Consider the following 22,410-nt stretch of genomic DNA (forward strand, 5'->3'; position numbering starts at 1 on the left):
GGATGGATCAATAGCTGTAGATACCATCCTGAGTAGTGTTCATGGTTACAGCTCTTTCATATATTTCCCTTGTAGGGCCAGATTAGCTCTGACTTAAATTTCCAAGGACATTTTTAAAAAGGTATGTTATTTAATTCTCAAAACAACCACTTGGGGGTAGATATCCTCACTATACAAATGAAGAAATTAAGGCTCAGAGAAGTTAAACAGTTTCAGGGATCACACTGTAGTAGAGTCATCTCTGGCTCCATTCGGTTGTGTGAACTTGGGTAAGGTTCATAACCTCCATGTGTAAAGTTTCCTCATCTGTAGAATGAGGGTGATACTAGTACCCACCTTCTGAGGTTGTTTTGAGAACTAAAGAGTTAGGATAGGCTGGACATGATGGCTCACACCTGTAATCCTAGCACTCTGGGAGGCTGAGGCGAGAGGATCACTCGAGGTCTGGAGTTCGAGACCAGCCTGAGCAAGAGCGGGACCCCCATCTCTACTGAAAATAGAAAGAAATTAGTTGGACAACTAAAAATATATAGAAAAAATTAGCTGGGCATGGTGGCGCATTCCTGTAATCCCAGCTACTTGGGAGGCTGAGGCAGAAGAATTGCTTGAGCCTGGATGTTTGAGGTTGCCGTGAACTAGGCTGATGCCATAGCACTCTAACCCAGGCAATATAGTGAGGCTCTGTCTCAAAATAATAATAATAAAAATAAAAGAGTTATAATAAGCTTTGAATGGGAGGTGCACATATTAAATGTTCAGTACATGTTATCTCTTAGTGGGCTAAGTCCTACATAGCATCTTTTAAGCCTAGGGGTCATTCTGTTTTTGTCAGGTAATCCTCCTGAAATATATATTACTGGTCAACAGTCTCTTATCCACAATTTAGAAATCCAAAATGCTTTGAAAACTATAGGTTTTTTTTTCCATAAATTGTATAATGGCAAAACTTCATATGATCTGAACTCATTTGGTGTCAGAAAACAAACAGTTTAGTGGTAAAACTTTATATGATCTGAACTTATTTAGTGCATACTATGACCTTAACAAACATGAAGCTATTGCCTATCTATTTTTTCCCTGCCTGTTGACGTACATGCTTACATTTTGTTGCAGAAATGTTAATTCTTGATTATTTGGGATACTGCCCTAAGCTTGGTTGGGGTATTATATCATATATGATGAACACATCTTTCTGGAACCTGAAAACTTCCAAATTCTGAAATGTATTTGGCCCTAGGATTTAGGGTAATGGATTCTGGGCCTATGTGTGTATGCATTTATATGTTTGTCTTATTTTGTACACTATAAACTCCTTGTGACCTGGGCCTAAGTCCTACTCATATGTAGCCCCAGCTCCTGGCACATTTAGTAAATGTTTGGTGAGAGAATAAACTCTTGCAGAACATAACAGTTAGGTGAAGAGAAACAGACTAGAGAGCAGTACCTTATTTATTTCCTGGAACACAAACAGGCTATCTTCTGTTCACAAGCTGTTGACTTGTTTTACTTTGGAAATACTTAAAAACGCTCAGTGTAATGAGTGATTTGGTAGCAAAATAAAAAATAAAATGAAAAACAAAACTTAATACCCGTGCTACAATTTCAGCATCTCCATCTTCTGTTTTCCTCTCTTATCCACTTGCCCCGTGCAGCTCTAAGATTTTAGCTAACTTCTTGAGAAAGAAAGCCACATAGAGATATCTCTATATTGAATACCATGTTTCCCCGAAAATAAGACCTACCCAGAAAATAAGCCCTAGCAGGATTTCTAAGCATTTGTGCAATATAAGCTGAAATACCCCTAAAATAAAACATAGTGATGGGCGTGGCTATGCAATGCATCTGTATCTGCACAACCCATGCATTTCGTCGCAGAGCGGTAAAGAAGACAGAAGACCAGCAGCCCTTCTCATCTGCCCCATCGTGACAGCTACTATCCCAGAGGTGACTGGAAAGGTGCGGGCAGCCCCACCAACAAGGTCGGCTCCCCCGTCAGGTCCCGGCCATCCTGTGCGTGCTGCAAGATGAGGCTTTGAGGGGAAAATAACACATCCCCTGAAAATAAGCCCTAGGGTGTCTTCTTGAGGAAAAATAAATATAAGACCCTGTCTTATTTTTGGGGAAACATGGTACTTGGGATGGGTGGGCATGTGTGTTTTTAAATTCCTTGGTAAGAATGATCAAAAACACTTAAATATTGTACCTGATTCATTATGGTTTTTAAAAATTATTTTATAAAATATTAGAAATATAAATCTGGATTGCAGAGAGAAAAGTAGAATATTAGAAAATTTAATTATAACAAACTTAAAATTAACTTTTCTGATGATTAGACTTTTAGGAAACAAAAGTGGTTTGTGCTTAAGTTTTTTAAGTATAATTTAAAATATTCTTTCATGCCTTATATGAGCTTTCAGAACCAGTATGAAAATTGTTAGTAGCTAAGAAATGCTTGTATTTTCTTGTCTTGTGTAGATTAAACTAGCTGTTCACCAACACAGCAGTATAATTGTATAGTCTACATAATGCTTTGCTTCAGTAAAAGTTCTATGGCCATTTTAAGATGTGGAATGAGAAGGCCATTTGAATTATGCAAGTGTATTTTTTTTCCCATTTTATTTAACAAATTGGCTTGGATACAATGGCTCATTGGTATCTTTTGATATTTGTAACTGGTACAGCTGAACTCTTAAAAGATAACTGATATGCTGCTTTCTGCACAACTTAGTGCTTTTACTATATGACAGTTATTTAAAATGTTAAATGAATCAAATATTCATGTTGAAGAGAACTTAGTCAAGAAGTTGTAGTAATTGAAAATAAAAGCACTGTGCTTATTATGAAACAATTTCTATTCAATTATTAGTTTATAATTGCTTCAGTCAACAATTTTAATGCCACTTCAAAGATTAATTATGACAAATAGCTCTAATTTGATCCTCAGCAAAAATCACCATTGGTGAAATCCCTCGACTCTTACACTGTACCCTTTTGATGTTTTGTTTTTTTTTGGTAAAGGAAAGTAGGGATGGCTTTTATATATAAATATATATGTATATTTAATATTCCTTTTTAGCTTTCTCTCCTTCTGGGAGGGAAGTTTATTAACTAGCTGGCTGAAGATAGAACCCTGGGAAACGTAAATATTTAAGAAATAAGTGGAGGAGAAGGACTCACAAAGATAAAGAAGGAATAGTTAAGTACAGGGAGAATTAGAGAAGTATGGGGTCATGAAAGCCACAGTAATAAAGTTAAAATAAGAAGTGAGGGGCTGGGTGCGGTGGTGTGTGCTTTGCCTGAGCCCAGGAATCTGAGGTTTCTGTGAGCTGGGGTGACGCCAAGACATTCTAGCCCGGGACAGACAGACTCTGTCTCCAGGTCTCAATCAGTCGATCAATCAATAAAATAAGGGAGGATCATCAGTCAGATTTGGTGAAGGGGTCCAATGAGATGCCCTTTGAAAGAGGCAATATGGATGGCATAATGGTTAAAAAGCCTGGGTTTCAGAGTCACATAGCCTTGGATTCAAATCCGACTCTTCCACTGATCCTAAGCAGGTTACTTGCCCTAAGCTGCAATTTCTGTTTTTCTTTCTTTCTTTTTATTTTGTTCCATTTATGTTATTGTTCCCAGTGGACTTCAGATGCAAGAGTTGGATTAGTTATACTCATCTTTGATCCATATATGACTCACTTTTATATATTTATGATTGCTTATTAATAATATGTAAACACCTATAAAGCAAATGTTTGACCCAATGTAAGAATTCAAAAATTAACAATTACTTGCAACCATTTGTGTTCCTACTTCATACTGCTTTATCATTCCCTTGCTTAGAAAGATTTGTATTATATATATGTATATTCTTAATATATTATTAATATTTAGTTTTATTTGTTTTGAGTTTTGTAAAAGGGATATGTTGCTGTTATGTGGCTTCTGGGACTTGCTTTTTCCTTTTTTTTTTCTTTCTTTGTCTCAACATTATTTTTGATTCCTCTGTGTTCCATATAACTAGCTTATTTGTTCTCACTGCGATATAATAATCATGTGAAACATTACAATTCTCCTGTCAGTGGGCATTAGTGTTCTAATTTATTATTGCAAGTAGTGTTGTATGAACACTCTTATACCCTGCTCTTGAGCACATGTACTAGAGTTTCTTTAGGGCATATATATCCAGAAGTGGAATTGAATTGTCATGTTGAAAAAAAAAAAAAAATATATATATATATATATATATATATATATATATATATATATATATATATTTCATCACCTTTGTTAGAGATTGTCAAATTGCTTTCCAAAGGGTTGTCCCACCAGAACATGGGTAATCATTTTTCTACAACCTTGCCAACCTCTGGTTGGGTTAAAAATTTTGTCAATCTAATAGGCATGAAATCATACTTTATTTTAATTTGCCTTTCCCTGATTACTGAGATTATCTTTTCATTTACATATTGACCCTTACAGCTTATGCTGCGGTTTGGCAATTCATATTTTTGCACGTTTTCCTATGGATTGCTAGTCTTTTTTTTTTTTTTTTTTTAAGACAGTATCTTGCTCTGTGGCCCTGGTTACAGTGCATTGCCATCATCATAGTTCACTGTAACCTTGAACTCCTGGGCTCAAGCAATCCTCCTGCCTCAGTCTCATGCACCACCATGCCTGGCTAATTTTTTTAATTTTTTGTAAAAATGGGATCTCGCTGCATTGCCCAGGCTGGTCTTGAACTCCTGGTCTCAAGCAATCCTCCTGACTTGGCCTTCCAAATTGCTAGGATTATAGATGTGAGCCACCCATGCCTGGCCTGTTTTTTTTTTGTTGTTGTTGTTGTTGTTGTTATTTAGTTTTTGGTTTTTTCTTTCATTCTCTTTGGGGTAGAGGAGAAACTCTCTTCTCATAGATATACTGTATTTACCCAGCTGAAACTGCTAACTCTTATAGTTGACCTTTTCTTCTCTTCTCAGTCTTTTTATAAATAGGGATAATTATAAAAATCAGCAGTAGATGTGTGTGTGGTGGGGTTTGGAGGTGCAGCTGATCATGGAGCTTTTTGTAAGCCTTTAGGAAGATTCTGCTCCATATGTTGGAACCTTTTAAAAAAAAAAAAAACATGCTTGATGCCTCCTTGTCTTCAGCTTAGGGGCCCATTCACTAGATCCGGGTTCTTGGGAGAACGCCCACTCAATTTTGTTATACATATAACCAGTGTAGATGGAAAACTTTAATTTCTGTCTGTAATTACTTCCCTTTTTTTGGTCATTAATTCAGGGAAAGTCTGATCAATGAGGGATTATTTTTTTAGTTTACTCCCTTCTGAGATTGTGATCTTGATTATATGAAGCTTTAAATAAGGAAGATTCTAAGGTCATTTATGCTACAGTTAGTCTGCCTGGCTAAGATCTAATGGAAGATTTCTTCAGTTGGGGGTGACTGTTTGTCTTACTGATTTTCTTTCTCTCCCGTACCCTTCCATATTTTTCTTTTCCACACATTGGATTCACAAAGTTTTAGAAAATAGTTTGCTACTTCACTTACTCCTTTTTTTTTTTTTTTTTCTTTTGAGACAGACTCTCACTTTTGTTGCCCGGGCTAGAGTCCCATGATGTCAGCTTAGCTCACAGCAACCTCAAACTCCTGGGCACAAGGGATCCTCCTGCCTCAGGCTCCCGAGTAGCTGGGACTACAGGCATGTGCCACCGTGCCCGGCCAGTTTTTATATATATATATTTAGTTGGCCAATTAATTTCTTTCTATTTATAGTAGAGATGGGGTCTCACTCTTGCTAAGGCTGGTTTCGAACTCCTGACCTTGAGCAATCCACCCGCCTCGGCCTCCCAGAGTGCTAGGATTACAGGCGTGAACCACCGCGCCCCGCCTACTTCACTTATTTCTATCTCTTCTTAAACTGTGGTGGCCATGCGTCGTGGCCCACGCCTGTAATCCTAGCAGTCTGGAAGGCTGAGGCGGGAGGATTGCTTGATCTCAGGAGTTTGAGACTAGCCTGAGCAAGAGCAATACCGTCTCTACTAAAAATAGAAAAATTAGCCAGGTACCCTGGCACGAGCCTGTAGTCCCAGCTACTTGGGAGGCTGAGGCAGGAGGATCACTTAAGGTTGCAGTGAGCTAAGATAATGCCACTGCTCTCTAGTAGCAGAGGCAGCAGAGCGAGACTCTGTCTCAAAACAAAAACAAAAAAACTGTGGATATAAAGGAACTGCAAGAGGGCAAGTAGTAAGATGACTTTCTTTTCTACAGGTCAAAATAAGGACTTCTCTGAATTTGAGCATGCTTTAGGTGTGTAGTATGAGAGAGCTACTTACTAAACTATACCTGACGGAATAATATTGTTCCGAAGAATTCAAAATTTTATAGTCATATACACACATGTCAACACACAGATTGGCCACTTCTTGGGATCCTCACCTTCAAAACTTAATTTACTAGGACTTATATTAGTTAGGCATCTTGTAGCCTCATTTTACCCTACTCAGCCTCTAGGCTTGTCTAGAAGAGTTGATAATCTGTTTGTCTATGCTAAATTTTATTGTACGCTCAGGAATCTAGCAATTGTTGGATGAGAAGAAAAGATCACCAAGAAATCTGTGTAGTCAAAATGTTCTCTCTCCAAAGTGACAAAACTAATCAGTTTATTTTTTTAGAGAGAGTGAAAAGTTAGTTCCTCTTTTTAGCAGCAGAAAGGAAAAGGGAGTAAAGGGCAGCTTTGACATTTCTTTTCAGACTTCCAAAGAAAGATTGCGGTTGTCTGGTACAAGCATCACAAGGGTTCTGATTTTGCAGCTTAGCAACATTTCTCAGACAGCCCCATGCTTTATAAGTGCCTGTCTCCTGTCCCTCATGCCTGCTCGCACTTAGCTGAGGCCTGCTGGACATGAGCGAATTTGGAGAATTCAGAATTCCATGTGAGAAAACAGGGTCATGTACAAGCAACCCTTTTTAAAAGTTCTTAATGAAGGGGAGAGAGGGACTTAAGTGATGGTGAAATGTGGCATCAAGGAATTTTTTTTTTTTAAGGGAGAGACTTGGGCATGTTTAACCACTGATATAAGGGGTCCGATTGAAAGTGAAAGGTTCCCCACAGATCGTTTGCTGGATGAGAGTGGGGAATTATAACTTTATAGTAAACAGATTAAGCTGTTAACATCTGAACACCCTGACAAATCTTAGCTTCACTAGTAGTGGCAGAAAACAAACATTAAATTCAGTCTGATGGACTAGAGTATGAAGTTCACAGCATCACCTAGAAGGAATTTTGCCAAATATATCAAACCTGAATATAATCCAGCCTGTAGATCTGACTTCCATTTTATAGGCAGTATAGAGGATAAAGGAACAAGTTAAACAGTGTCATAAGGAAGTAAGCAGTGTGTAGTACAGTCTGTCTAATAAGTCAGTATCATAGAGAAAAAAAGAAAGCAGGGGGTGGATACCTTTGGGTGGAGGGACTTGAGACATAATGAAATATATAGTTCTTAATTTGATGCTGATTTGAACAAATCAGTTGTAAAAAGATATTGGTGGAAGAGTTGGGGGAATTTGAAAATATACTGGGTATTAGATGTTAAATAATATCTGTTAATTTTGATAGCTATGCTAATAGTATTGTGGTTTGGCAAAAAAATGTCCTGGTATTTTTAGAGATGTATAATGAAGTATTTAGGGCTATGTCTTGATGTCTGTAATTGACTTTAAAATGCTTAAAATACTTTAAAATACCATCATGGTGTGTGTAGTTGACTTCATTTCTTGCCATGTCTTCTCACAAGACTTTCAGAATCAAGTGATTCCCGGCCAAGTAATAAAAGCAAAATTGTCCCACACCCCAGTGGATTTGGATGAAAACTGGTAATAAAATCAGGCACAACTGCAAGAGGAGACATTGGGTCTATAAGGAATTGCACGTGAGATGACACATTTTTTTTGTGTGCTGTATGACGGTCACTGTCATCTTACCATATCAAGTGGAAAATGTCACCACTATATGGGCAGTTGGACATGTTTTATTGGGAAAATGTTTTTTTTTTTTCTTTGTTTATAGGCTCTGTACTGGTAGACTGGTTCAGTGATAAATATGAGAGGGAAAAATGGGGGAAAAATTTGTTGGGGGAAAAATAAAAATACTTCAAAAACAAAAAGGTCGAAGCAAATACAGCAAAAAAAGTTAACATTTTGTAAACCCACATGGTGAGTATTAGGGATGTTTATTATACTAATTTTTCTACCTTTCTCTTTGTTAGAAAATTTTCTTAATAAAAAGACTAAAAGGAGAAAAAAGTAAGAGTTTGAATATACTAGACATGTAAGATAATTGAAAAGGTTAGAGTTTAAATCATCAGTGGAGGAATTGGCCCAAAGAACAGAAAAGTGAGCTCTATTACGATGGAAGGGAAGGAGAAGGCTACTATGAGTCAGTCATGTCTGTATAGCTTTGTGTGTCTGGTAGTGGAAAATTGAAAGAGTTGGTGTCTGATGGCTTCTGCTTTCCCCGTGATATGAAAGGCATGGTCATCTGCTGCAAAGGGGTTGTGAGAAGGTCAGAAGAGTGAAAAGAGTGCAAAGGAATGGAAATTGTTGATACCGACAGTGGAAATGATTATGGAAACGCTGCATAGTGTTGCTAGGTACTTTTGAGGGCCCAGTTGAGATCAATGATATGAATTTATAATAGAACTGATAGGCCCCATTGTTTAACTTTCTTAATCAATGTTTGGCTACTTGAGTGCTGGCTAAAAGAAAGTAGGTAGCTGAGTTCATCTAAGGTGTGGTTTTGTCTACTGAGTGTGACAAGACATTATGGAAGGGCAGGGGAAGCTAGGGTACTGGTGAATTCTTTTATTTTTTTGAGACAGAGTCTTACTCTGCTGCCCAGGTTACAGTGCCGTGGTGTCAGCCTAGTTCACAACAACCTCAAACTCCTGGGCTTAGGCGATCCTCCTGCCTCAGCCTCCCGAGTAGCTGGGACTACAGGCATGCACCACCATGCCCGGCTAATTTTTTCTGTTGTTTTTTAGAAACAGGGTCTCGCTCTTGCTCAGGCTGGTCTCGAACTCCTGAGCTCAAGCGATCCGCCCACCTTGACCTCCCAGAGTGCTAGGATTACAGGCATGTGCCACTGTGCCTGGCCAAAATAGAACTGGAGAAATTCTTGATGAAGTGCTGGACTTGAAATCTAATCTTGATAAGAAAGGATGTGCTGCAATCTCACTATTTTCCACATTGGCCCCCCTCATCTTTTTTCTTAAGAACCTTAATCCCTGTCAAGGACTGCAGAGGGTCTGGGATTTTTACCTATTTACAAGCTAATCAATTAGCCCATTACTCTTTCATGGATGCTGGCAGAAGCCATGAGACTTCTTGGGAAAGATTTTATTACAGCACAGCAGGTAGCATGGCTTGATGCTGTGGCTTGATGGTTCATGTTGGTTCCCCATACTCCCTAGTTCCCATGAGGTGGCACAGGAGGGCCCAGGTGGATGCTGCATTTACATGGGATTTGCGTCACAGCCTAGAGACAGTAAGCTTGGGGAATTTACCACTTTTGTGGTAGGTAGAAGTAAGCCGCCTCTTTGTCTTGTGGAAGACATCGTCTTATCCCTCAAGGTTGCTCATTTTAAATACAACCCTGAGAGATGGCCCAGGTAAAGCCACTAGGGCCTTGTATTCGTGGCATTCCCAGCAAGAATGTGCAGGAACACTCGGGCCATGGCGGATCGCCTCTCCCATCAGTGCCCCATTCATGGAGGGTGGTGATAAAGGGAACTACTTTGTCTTTGCCATTTGTATTCATAATATCTCCACCCTTTGGGGCACTCAGCCTGGAAAATCTCATTCTTTTGGTACAGGTCACAGTCTGTGCCAAGTAGCCGTTGCTGCAGAAAGTAGCTGCTTTAGAGGGTCACCTATATGTAGGTGTGGCTTTGGCGGTGGGACAGCAGTAAGGGTGGGTAATAGGTAGTTTTGAATGTGCTTAAAAATTCTGAGACACTTTTGGGCCTCTTCTAGTATTAATACATCAGCAAAGTAGTAGGGACCTAAACTAGTCCTGCTTGCTCAGGATGTTTTGGAATCCAGAAATAAAGGAGTGTCAAAACCAGTCAGAGTTTCTAGGACTTTGGGGCCAGGGATATCAAGGGCAACTAGAGTTGTAACTTTAAAGAACCTGGATATCTTGGTTGGTTATCTTCGGTTTGGCAGAGTGATATTCCAGCCAGGCGTGGTAGCCCACACCTATAATCCTAGTACTCTGGGAGGCTGAGGCATGAGGATCACTTGAGACCAAGAGTTTGAGACCAGAATGATATTCCAAACTGGCTGTGATCTAACCAGTCTGGTACTTTCTAAGGAACATACTAAATTGTCAAACTTCATAGAAGAATAACACTGGTGGCTGGGCGTGGTGGCTCACGCCTGTAATCCTAGCTCTCTGGGAGGCCGAGGTAGGCGGATTACTCGAGGTCAGGAGTTCAAAACCAGCCTAAGCAAGAACGAGATCCTGTCTCTACTATAAACAGAAAGAAATTAATTGGCCAACTGATGTATATATAAAAAATTAGCCGGGCATGGTGGCACATGCCTGTAGTCCCAGCTACTTGGGAGGCTGAGGCAGGAGGATTGCTTGAGCCCAGGAGTTTGAGGTTGCTGTGAGCTAGGCTGACTCCACGGCACTCACTCTAGCCTGGACAACAAAGCGAGACTCTGTCTCAAAAAATAAATAAATAAATAAATAAGACTGGTGAAGAAGATAAAGAAATAAAGAACATTTAGATAAACGGAGAGATATACCACAGTATTAAATGAAAAATGAAATAAGAAAGAGAATTTCAGTTCTTCTCAAACTTCTTTATACTTAATGCCATGCCAATCAATCCCTATAGATTTATTTATTTATTTATTTATTTATTTATTTTTTTGAGACAGAGTCTCACTTTGTTGCCCCAGGCTAGAGTGAGTGCCATGGCTCAGCCTCGCTCACAGCAACCTCAATCTCCTGGGCTCAAGCGATCCTCCTGCCTCAGCCTCCCGAGTAGCTGGGACTACAGGCATGTGCCACCATGCCCGGCTAATTTTTTGTATATATATTTTTTAGTTGGTCAATTAATTTCTTTCTATTTTTGGTAGAGATGGGGTCTCGCTCAGGCTGGTTTCGAACTCCTGACCTTGAGCAATCCGCCCGCCTCGGCCTCCCAAAGTGCTAGGATTATAGACGTGAGCCACCTCGCCCGGCCTAGATTTATTTTTAATGTGACAAAATGAATTTAAAGTTAATTCTGAAATAACAAACATATTTTTACCATAGTTAATGTGAACAAAGGATAGACATCAGAAACATATTCTCTGGTATGGGAATCACATTCTTTTTTATGGGAGTTTGGAGTTGGGACAGTGATTTGGGGCTACAGTCTTGACCTAAAGATATAAACTTGGATTTTGTGCTTGGAGAAACAGAGAAAGTCATTGTGTAGAAAGAAAAAACAAAGCAGATGTGAAGAGAAAAAGAAGACAGATGAAGAATTATACTAGTTTCTAGCCTTGAGTTTCTTCCTGAGGTAGCAATATTCCTGTCTTTGGGTTCTGTGATTCATCCTAAATCCTTAGAATGAAATTTCCTTTATTTCTTAAGCTATTTCAGGTTGGTTCATTTACTGGCGACCAAAGTGTCTTAGGTGATGGGGATATAGCAAAGAATAAAGCAAACAGAGACCTTGCCCCAAGAGGCTTACGTTTACCAGGAGGAAACAGACCACAAATAAGTAAATACATATTTACTAGATGGTGGTGTGTCCTATAGTGAAAGTAAGGTAGGGAGAGGGGCCTAAAGAGGAGAGTGGTTGGGTGTGTGTGTTATCAGCAAAGGCCCCACTGCGAAGATCACATCTGAGTAGATGGAAGGGGGCAAGGCATCAAAATATCAGGGGCAAGGGTGGTCCAGGCAGCGGGAAGAGCATGTATGGACACCAAGGCTGGAGCCACTTAGTGTGTTCAAGGAACATCACAGAAGCTTTTGAGCAGCTGGAGCAGAGTAAATGGGAACATGATAGGTGAGGTCAGAGTGGAGTGTGTGTGTGTGTGTGTGTGTGTGTGTGTGTGTGTGTGTGTGTGTAAGAGAGTGTACAGGGCAGGGTTCTGCAGGTCAAGATAAAGTGTTCAGCTTTACTCCAATTGGAGTAGAAAGCCATTGGGGGATTTAAAGCACAAGAGTGACTTGTTTTTTAAAAGAGTCTCTAGTTGCTCTAGTCAGACTAGACTAGAGAGTGGTCACGGGCAGTATAAAGGAGACCAGGTGGCTTGACCTAGGCAGGTGGAGAAGTGGAGACAATCAGATTGAGGCAGATCCTGGATAAATTTTTTAAGGGATATGATTTGCTGATGGACTAGATGGGGAAAGTAAGCTAAACAGAGAAGAATGACTCACAGATTTTTTAGCTTAAATTATTGGAAGGATGGAATTGCCATTTACTGAGATGGGAAAGACTTGGGCGTGGGGTAGGGTTCAGTTTTGAAATGTTAAGTTTGCGGTTCCTGTCCGGATATCCAAGTGGGGGTGTCTCTTGGTGCCCTCTGAACTATTGAGAAGTATTTCTTACTGGACTCTATTCTAGTATTAATTCCCCATAATTCAGTCTTGAATACTACAACTCAGCATTTCTCTTACATCTTCTGATCATTGTTGCATAAAACTCTTCACTAAATAATCTAGATCTATATTTAGTAAGTAGCTTTAAATTCCAGTAGTAATTGACTATCTCACTTGAGTTTCAGAAAAACCAAAAAGAAGTTATATGTTGGTTCTATAAAAAAAAAAATCTGCACTGGAATATTTATAACAGCACAATTCACAATTGCAAAGATGTGGAAACAACCCAAGTGCCCATCAGTACACAAGTGGATTAATAAAATGTGGTATATAAAACAATGTTGATCTAGCACCTATCATATTATCCTGGCTAGAGCTGGGGCCCATTCTACTAATTGAAGTATCCCAAGAATGGAAAAACAAGCACCACATGTACTCACTATCAAATTGGTATTAATTGATCAATACTTATATGCACATATAGTAGTGACATTCATCTGGTGTCAGTAGGAGGAGGGGATGGGTATATTCACACCTAATGGGTACAGTGCATACCATCTGGGGAATGGACTTGGGTAGGGCAAAGGCAACAAATGTAACCTAAACATTCGTACCCTGGTGATATGCTAAAAAAAAAAAAAAAAAAAAAAAAAAAGAGGCAGTGAGACTTATAAAACCTTAAAAAAAAAAAGAAGCTATGGCCCGGTGAGGTGGCTCACTCCTGTAATCCTAGCACTCTGGGAGGCCAAGGCAGGTGGATTGCTCAAGGTCAGGAGTTCAAAACCAGGCTGAGCAAGAGCGAGACCTGTCTCTACTAAAAATAGAAAGAAATTAATTGGCCAACTAAAAATATATAGAAAAAATTAGCTGGGCATGGTGGTGCATGCCTGTAGTCCCAGCTACTCGGGAGGCTGAGGCAGGAGGATTGCTTGAGCCCAGGAGTTTGAGGTTGCTGTGAGCTAGGCTGATGCCATGGCACTCTGGCCTGCACAGCAAAAGTGAGACTCTGCCTCAAAAAAAAAAAAAAGTTATATGTCAGTATTTTAAAAGTATATTGAGATGTCAATGGAAAACTGAATCTTTGTGTGTTTTTTTTAACTTTTCTCTCTGTTTTTTAACAGTTGCTTTCACTTACTAATTCCTGACGTAAACAGATTCAAAGGATGAGTGAGCTGGAACAGTTGAGGCAGGAAGCAGAACAACTGCGGAATCAGATTCAGGTAAAAACTTTTCATTTTGAAATTTTAACACATTTATTTAGTATCAGCAATGTATAAAATTTGCTTATTTATCAGTCTACATATATTAAATAATTTATAAGGCTAGAAATATTTTTTTCTTACATATAAACTAAGAGCTAAAGTCTCTTTGTGTTTATCATGCCTCTAAAGAACTCACCAAAAACCATTCCTAATGAGTACCTATCCGGAAGAACGGCCTCTGTGGCCTGAGAAGTTAATAGTATATCTGTAATCTCAGCTGAAAGACAAACATAGTTGTCTTCTTTTTAAAAAAATTATTATGGGTACATAATAGTTGTATATCTTTATAGGGTACAAGTGATGTTTTTATATAGGCATACAATGTGAATTAATCAAATCAGGGTAATTGGGGTATCCATCACCTCAGGCATTTATCATTTCTTTGTGTTAGGAACATTCCAATTCCACTCTTTTAGTTATTTTAAAGTATACCCTAACTTGTTGTTGATTATAGTCACTTTGTTGTGCTATCAAATATTGTTCATTCTATCTAACTATGGTTTTGTACTCATTAACCATCCCCATAATTCTCTTCTTATTCACATACCTGGAATAATAGAGTTTTTGGTATAATGCGATGAAGCAGATAATATCACCTTATAATATACTAGGAAAATATTAATGTCTACATTAGATTTCAGGGAAACTTTAAAAATTATTAATGGCAAGATCAAGACATACCTAATACTCCTGCAGATGAACTCAAACACTAAGAAGGATAAAAAACAAGTAACAAGCTTTAGCTTTGAGAAAATTAAAAGACACTTAGAACTTCAAGCCATAATAGTGTGGGGAAAAGTTGGAAACACTGTGAAGCGACTGCAGGTGGGAAGGCTTTGAGAGAAGGTGCCTACAGTTGTAAATCTCATACCAAGTAGGCAGCATTCTCTAAGGACAGCACCAACAGTCCCTTCTGTGGAACAATGGAAACACATGCTTCCTTGGACTTCGTTAGTACTGAGGAGTATCGAGGAAGGCAGAGCTAAAATGAAAGGATGTAGGCCTGCTATCTTGTAGGAAGCCTGTTGGAGAGCAGGGTAGGGGAAAGAGACTGAGTTGTGAGTAGCCTGGCAGCTACCTGCTTCCTTTCATACGGCAAAGTAAAGGCTAGAACAATTTACAAATATAAGCAGGGAGAATCTCTGATAACCTGGAACACAGCTATGGGCCTTCCTAATGTGAACCTTTTGCAATAGCTATTTCAGAAGAACTTGTCTAATTTAGAAATGAAGAATACAATCTATACAAAGATATTACAAGACAAGAGAATAAAACATCAGGAAAAACAAGGGACGAATGAAGAACGTTGACCAGAAAAGTGCTGGTTCTGAGTGGAGTGAAGTCCTCACCAGACTCACTGCCAGGAGTTCAAGGAATTCAGTGACTTAGATGTGAATAAGGATTCTAAGTTGATACCTTAGGGGTCTGAGCAAAGCTTTCAGAACAAAGGAGGGATTTATGTTGCCTGGGATTATCAGAGAAGGTTTCACAGGCTAACCTCTGAATTAGTGTCACTGCCACCACCAGAACGAGTTATCACTTACTCCACATGCTGAGCAGGAGCAACTGATTGGCCAGACTTGTGGTCAGTTGCCATCTCATTTATTCCTCACAGCATCCCTGTGAAGTAGATGGTGTAGTTGAGGAATCTGAAGCTCAGTGAGATTAAATAACTTGCCAAAGTAACATAACTAGTAAATAGTAGGTCCACGATTCAGACTGGCCACGTTTCGATTTCACAGCATGTGCTCTGTCACCAGTGCTGCACTGCCTCCTGCCCTTTTTTCCTAGCATGCTTCCCGGCACCCTGTTCTGCAGCAATACTCACAGGTTGCTGCTCCCGAAACATGCATTAGTCTTTCCCACCTCATTGCCTTTGATCAGATTATTTCCTTTACCTGGAATTATACCACCTCTTGCTAGATCTACCCACAGAGTCTTGATCCTCCAAGGGTCCTCCGCTTGAATTCATTCTTTCTTTTCTTGGAAGGCAGCGTGGTGTGGTGGAACATGCATGGACTCCACCTTTTCATCACTTTGTGGCCATGGGCAAGTTCCTTTACTTTTTTGATGCTCTATATCTTTGCCGTGAAGCAAGAGTACCAATGTTCACTTTATATATCTGTGCAGAGGATTAAATGAAGTAACACATAAAGGACTTAGTCTAATGCCAGCAGGTGGCAGTTCCGTACTTGTATGGCACGCTAGACTCTTATGGGATCAGTCATGGTCTGTCTTGTATTATAGTTCCTTGTGCACATTTGCCCCTAATACTTGTCCTTGGATGGAAAACTATGTGTCTTTATCATCTCCATATCTCACAGCATCCCCAGCACAATGTCATGGGCACAGGAGCTTACTGAATCATTTCCCCCTGTGATTTCAAGTAACCCCATATATATAAAATACTATGTACTTCTCTTTTCATTTTAATCATGTCTCACTATATTTAAAAACCCTCCCTTCCTTCTTTATTTTCTTTCTTCTGCCATTCCAGAAATATAATCTAACTATATTTTTACCTAACTATGTTATAAACATATGGCATAATAGAAATGTGTGTTATTTGGTTTAATAGATGATTTATTTTAAATTCAACGTAGAGAAGGTATTTTATTTTTTAAAATTTTTATCCATTATGATTTATTCTCTACAGTACTTCATTCAATAGTTCAATGATTTGCACTCAGAAGTTATATAGCCAAGAGGCAACCAAGTGTAATACAAAGAATTGGTCTGAAGTTTTTGCACTGAAGGCCATATAGTCTCTTGCTTCAGAGAAAAAAGAACAAACATAAACAAAAAGAACACAGCTCCCTATGCTAGAGAAAGAATTTTAAATTCAAGTAGAGAAAACAGATTTTGTTTTCTTTTGTAATTGTTACATCTTTGATTTGGAACAAGAAATATGTCTTCTTTTGCACAAAGATGTTAATATCAGACTATTTCTTGAGGTGGACAGTATGGAATTCAGCCTTTAATTGAGAATATTTGCTTTAGATTCAGTTTTATAGTGGATAATAGTGTTCATAAGAGTAAGTTCTTCTCCAGGCGAACAAAATCTTTGCAGAATGTAAATTTGCAAGTAACCACTGCTAAGATATTTGTAGAATTTTTGTATTCCAACATAATGTTTTAATTTTTGTACTGATTTTCACTATAGTTCAATAATTTTCATTTACAGTTTTTAAATTGTTAATGTAAGCTCTGTGAGGATGGAGTTTTTTTGTTTACTGATGTATCCATGGTGCCTAGAATAGTGCCTGACACATAGTCTTTCAACCAATTTTTCTATCAAATGACTAAATCAAGAAAGATGGCCTAAACAGAGATAGTTCATTTTCATAAAGCTTGAAATTAGAGAATCTCTTTTTAGAATTTTAATCTTCAATTTCACCATTTTTGGAACATGGCTAAGGCCATCACTGTCATTTCTGGAAATTCTTTTCATTGTAGGAATGTGGGGTAAATTATTCCTTGCCAAATGAGGTCTCTAAACCCACAATTTGGCTAAGAATGAGAGAATCAAATCATATGTTTGTGCGATTGCTTGTGAACACCCTTACATAGAAATATTCTGAGTGTTTATAAATAGGTGGAAAGGGCAGCCAATAGGTCATATCTTCAATCCAGTCTTTGCTGTGAGCTGAGGCAGGCATTTCTCCCTTGGCCGACTGGAACAAGTTGTCCATTTGGAACATTTATTCAATAAATATTGTGTGCCTTCTCTTTGCCTAGTAGTATACAGTACTAAGCACTGTAGAGAAAAAACAAAGTTAAAGAGGATATTATCCTACCCTTTGAGGAAAAAAAATTTAAGTCTAGCAGGAAGGATTAATTCCACTTCTGATTTTCCCATGTATTTGAATTCTCTAAATTTTTTATTAACTGATAAATTTGGCTTAAAATGTTTTATTACTTATTGTTCTTTGTTGTCTTTCTTATTTTATGTCAATTTCTGTTTCACTGTCTTCCTTTTGATAATTCCCTTCAATTTGTATAAAAATTTGGAGTTTCTTTAAAAGGCTACTTTATAATGCTTACTCATAAATACCTGCTAACATGTAGGGAATTTGCTGTTGGTATAAAAATATAGATGCCACTCAATGTAAATTGTTGCCTATTACATAAAAAATTATTTTCCTGAGATATCGTTTTTACATACTGAATCAAATACTTTCTGTCTAATAGCATCTAACACAGTATATTTGCAAAGCATTTTCAAGAAATGTTTTGTATTTTTTTTTAGTATTTCTGAAATGACTTAGAGTATACTATAAAAATCCTTCCTCTTATAAATGTTACGTTAATAGTATACTATACATATCACCTCAACTTTTAGATGCAAAAACAAATAGAAGGAAACTCAGAACTCTTGATTTTTGCTGATGCTTAGTAACAAATATAATTTGAATAGTAAGGACTTACTAAATCAACCTAGATCATTTTTAATCACAGGATGCAATTAAAAGATATTTTATCATAAACCAAAAGTATATTTGTACAATGAGACTAGAATTGAGGCCGGGTGCAGTGGCTCACGCCTGTAATCCTAGGACTCTGGGAGGCCGAGGCGGGCAGATTGCTTGAGGTCAGGAGTTCAAAACCAGCCTGAGCAAGAGCGAGACCCCGTCTCTACCATAAATAGAAAGAAATTAATTGGCCAACTAATATATATAGAAAAAATTAGCCGGGCATGGTGGCGCATGCCTGTACTCCCAGCTTCTCAGGAGGCTGAGGCAGAAGGATTGCTTGAGCCCAGGAGTTTGAAGTTGCTGTGAGCTAGGCTGACACCATGGCACTCACTCTAGCCTGGGTAACAAAGCAAGACTCTGTCTAAAAAAAAAAAAAAGAAGAAGAAAAAGAGAATAGAATTGAGAGTCCATAAATAAATCCATATATTTATGATCAGTTGATTTGTAACAAGGGTAACAAGATCATTCAATAGGGAAAAATAGTCTTTTCAACAAATGGTAGTGGGACAGCTGGATATCCACATGCAAAAGAATGAATTTGGACTCCCCACCTCAACCATATACAAAATTAACTCAAAATGAGACATAAATGTACTGTTTAAAAGTGTAAAATTTTTGGAAGTAAACATAAATGTAAATCTTCATGATGTTGAACTAGACAACAGTTAAATATGACACTAGCATCAAAGGAAAGCACAGATAAATTAGACTTCATCAAACTTAAAAACCTGTGTGTCCAAAGACACTATCAAGAAAATGAAAATATAGCTGATAGAACTGGAGAAAAAATTGCAAATCATATAAGGGTCTTAGTATCCAGTATATATAAGAAACTCCTACATCTGAACAATAAAAATACAACCCAATTTAAATATTGGCAAAGTCTTTCAACAGACATTCCTCCAAAGAAGATATGTACATATGGCCAATAAGTGCATGACAAGATGCTCAACATCGTTAATCTCTAAGAAGATACAAATCAAAACAACAGTGAGATACCACTTCACACCAAGATGGTTGTAATAATTATAATAATAAAAGCAATGGACAATAACAGGTGTCGGTGGGGATGCAGAGAAATTGAAACTCTCATACATGGCTGGTGGGAGTGTAAAATGGTGTAGCTGGTGTGAAAAACAATTTGGTAGTTCCTTGAAAAGTTAAACATAGAGTTACAGGCCGGGCGCAGTGGCTCATGTCAGTAATCCTAGCACTCTGGGAGGCCCAGGTGGGTGAATCATTTGAGCTCAGGAGTTCGAGACCAACCTGAGCAAGACCCTGTCTCTACTAAAAGTAGAAAGAAATTAATTGGCCAGCTAAATATATATAGAAAAAATTAGCCGGGCATGGTGGCGCATGCCTGTAGTCCCAGCTACTTGGGAGGCTGAGGCAGGAGGATGGCTTGAGCCCAGGAGTTTGAGGTTGCTATGAGCTAAGCTGACACGATGGCACTCTAGCCGGGACAACAAGAATAAGACTCTGTCTCGAAAAAAAAAATAAAAACAAAATAAAAACATAGAGTTACCATGTCACCTACCAATTCTACACCTAGGTATATATAGCCAAGAGAATTGAAAACATGGGTACACCAAGAACTTGTATATAAATGTTCATAGTATCATTATTCATAATAGCCAAAATGTGGAAACAACTCAAATGTTTATCATTTTTTATTAGTAGATAAACAAAAAGTGGTATATCCACACAGTGGGTTAGCATTCAGCCATAAGGGAATCAAGTAATGATACATGCTACTACACAGATGAACCTTGAAAACATGGTGGTGAGTGAAGAAGCCAGACACAAAAGGCCACACGTTGTGTGATTCCACTTATATGAAATGTCCAGGACAGACACAGCCATAGAGAAAGAAAATAAATTAGTGATTGCTGAGGCCTAGGGGAGAAAAAGGATTTGGGAGTATGGGATTTATTTTTAGAGTGATGGAAATGTTCTGGAATTAGTAGTGATGGTTGCATAACATTGTCGGTATACAAAAAAACACTGAATTATATACCTTAAAATGGTTAAAATGGTTAAATTTATGTTATGTGAATTTTATCTCAATAAAAAAATTGAAAAATAAAGATTATATGGTATGCTGAAAAGTATATTTGCAAATCTACATTTTTAATTAAAATATTACTTTAGTGTAAGCTGTAATTTATTTGTTAAAAATTACTTTAGTCATTTCTAGAGGTTTCCACATCTAAATGTGCTATACTCATTTTTCTTTACTTTAGGATGCTAGGAAAGCATGTAATGATGCAACCCTTGTGCAGGTAAAGTTTTTTTTCTCCTTATTTCATTTTAGTAACTTACACAAAATAACACTGATGCAAATAACATTCAGATTCCTTTTATTAGTACTTAATTGAAAAAAATGAAATGAAATCGCTATGTAAAATCACTTTGTAATATGCCAAATACTATACATTACCAAGTGCTTTTTAAAACAATGTTAAAATAGAAGTCTTTAGAAAAATAAATGGTATATTATAGATTTTTAAGTAGTTTCTGATTCTTTTTGGTATACTCTGATTAAGTTTTCTTTTCTTATAAAAACTCTTAGGAAGGCTTCATGTTTAATTAATATTGATCATTTTTATTAAGGAAATATTTTATGTGCTCTACAAATATAAAACTGACTTTCTTACACACAAAATTATAAATGTTGCTACTAGATTTTTATTTGTAGCTGCATTTTTATTAAGATTTAAAGGTTGTGTGTATTGTTTGTAATTAATAATCTACAGAAGATATTCTTACCTATAATAAATAGCACACAGGATTATTTTAAATTAATCATAATTTTTATGAACATATTCATCCCATGACAACTCTGTGAAATTATATATATTAAATTACCTTCAATTACTATAGATTTACTTGTGTTTGCTTTTTTGCTTACTAATTAATTATTTCTAGTTTATCTCCTGAACTATGTCTAAGGTAAAGAATAACATTTTTGTCACTTTCTAAAGATCACGTCAAATATGGACTCTGTGGGTCGAATACAAATGCGGACAAGACGTACGCTGAGGGGCCACCTAGCTAAGATCTATGCTATGCATTGGGGATATGATTCAAGGTTTGTACTTGTCATTTTCAAATTGTCAGCAGAACTATTTTTATTAGGAATCATCATTTGCATTTTTATTTACTTTCTCTACAAAAACAAACTGTATTTATGAAGTATTTACAGAAAGTGCATCTAAACTGACACTTTGCTTTCAGTAAGAATATTCATTGACACTTTCAAGGTTTAAAAGCCTTTAATATGGCTTTTAAAAATATCTCTCAAAAATATCCTTTATCCAATAATCCTGGACAGGTGTTTAGAAGAGGATTTCTTTTCTTTGTAGTGCGATATTATTATACTTTGTTTTTTTTTTTTTTCTTTTTTTTTTTTTCTTTTCCAAAATGTCCATGCTACTGATATACTTTGTTTTTTAATACACCAAAAGCAGGTTTACTCTATATTAACCTTGAAATCTTAATAAGCAAATATTTATTGAACACTGTGTACAAGTTACTGGACAAAGCTATGATTACTTATTACATAAATTCACAGATGATGGAATTACATGAAATGAGGATATTTCCATTGATACATCTTTTATTCTCCCAACCCCAACTCAGAAATGCATGTGCTTGAATGTGCAAGTTGACCATCTGTAAGTGCATGCACACACACACGCACGCACGCACGCACGCAGCTGCCACCTGGCCTGCAGTTAGATGTTTTGGTCATCAAGATTCACTATGTTGCCGGGTGCGGTGGCTCACGCCTGTAATCCTAGCACTCTGGGAGGCCAAGGCGGGCGGATTGCTCAAGGTCAGGAGTTCAAAACCAGCCTGAGCGAGACCCTGTCTCTACCATAAAAAAAATAGAAAGAAATTAATTGGCCAACTAATATATATAATATAAAAATCAGCCGGGCATGGTGGCTCGTGCCTGTAGTCCCAGCTACTCGGGAGGCTGAGGCAGGAGGATCGCTTGAGTCCAGGAGTTTGAGGTTGCTGTGAGCTAGGCTGACACCACGGCACTCATTCTAGCCTAGGCAAGAAA

General features: G+C 37.8%; 1 protein-coding gene across 1 annotated transcript in view; it reads left to right on the forward strand.

The window, feature by feature from the left end:
* The window catches only part of GNB4 (G protein subunit beta 4), a 53,784-nt gene that overhangs the window by 14,604 nt on the left and 16,770 nt on the right, over nucleotides 1-22,410 (forward strand). The window contains exons 2-4 of the mRNA XM_012737009.2: nucleotides 13,723-13,821; nucleotides 20,582-20,620; nucleotides 21,323-21,429. Of these exons, the coding sequence (XP_012592463.1) occupies nucleotides 13,765-13,821; nucleotides 20,582-20,620; nucleotides 21,323-21,429 (203 nt within the window). The 5' untranslated portion in view covers nucleotides 13,723-13,764. The remainder of the gene's footprint in view (nucleotides 1-13,722; nucleotides 13,822-20,581; nucleotides 20,621-21,322; nucleotides 21,430-22,410) is intronic.

This window comes from Microcebus murinus, chromosome 1 (assembly GCF_040939455.1).
Source record: "Microcebus murinus isolate Inina chromosome 1, M.murinus_Inina_mat1.0, whole genome shotgun sequence".
NCBI classification, from domain to species: Eukaryota; Metazoa; Chordata; class Mammalia; order Primates; family Cheirogaleidae; genus Microcebus; species Microcebus murinus.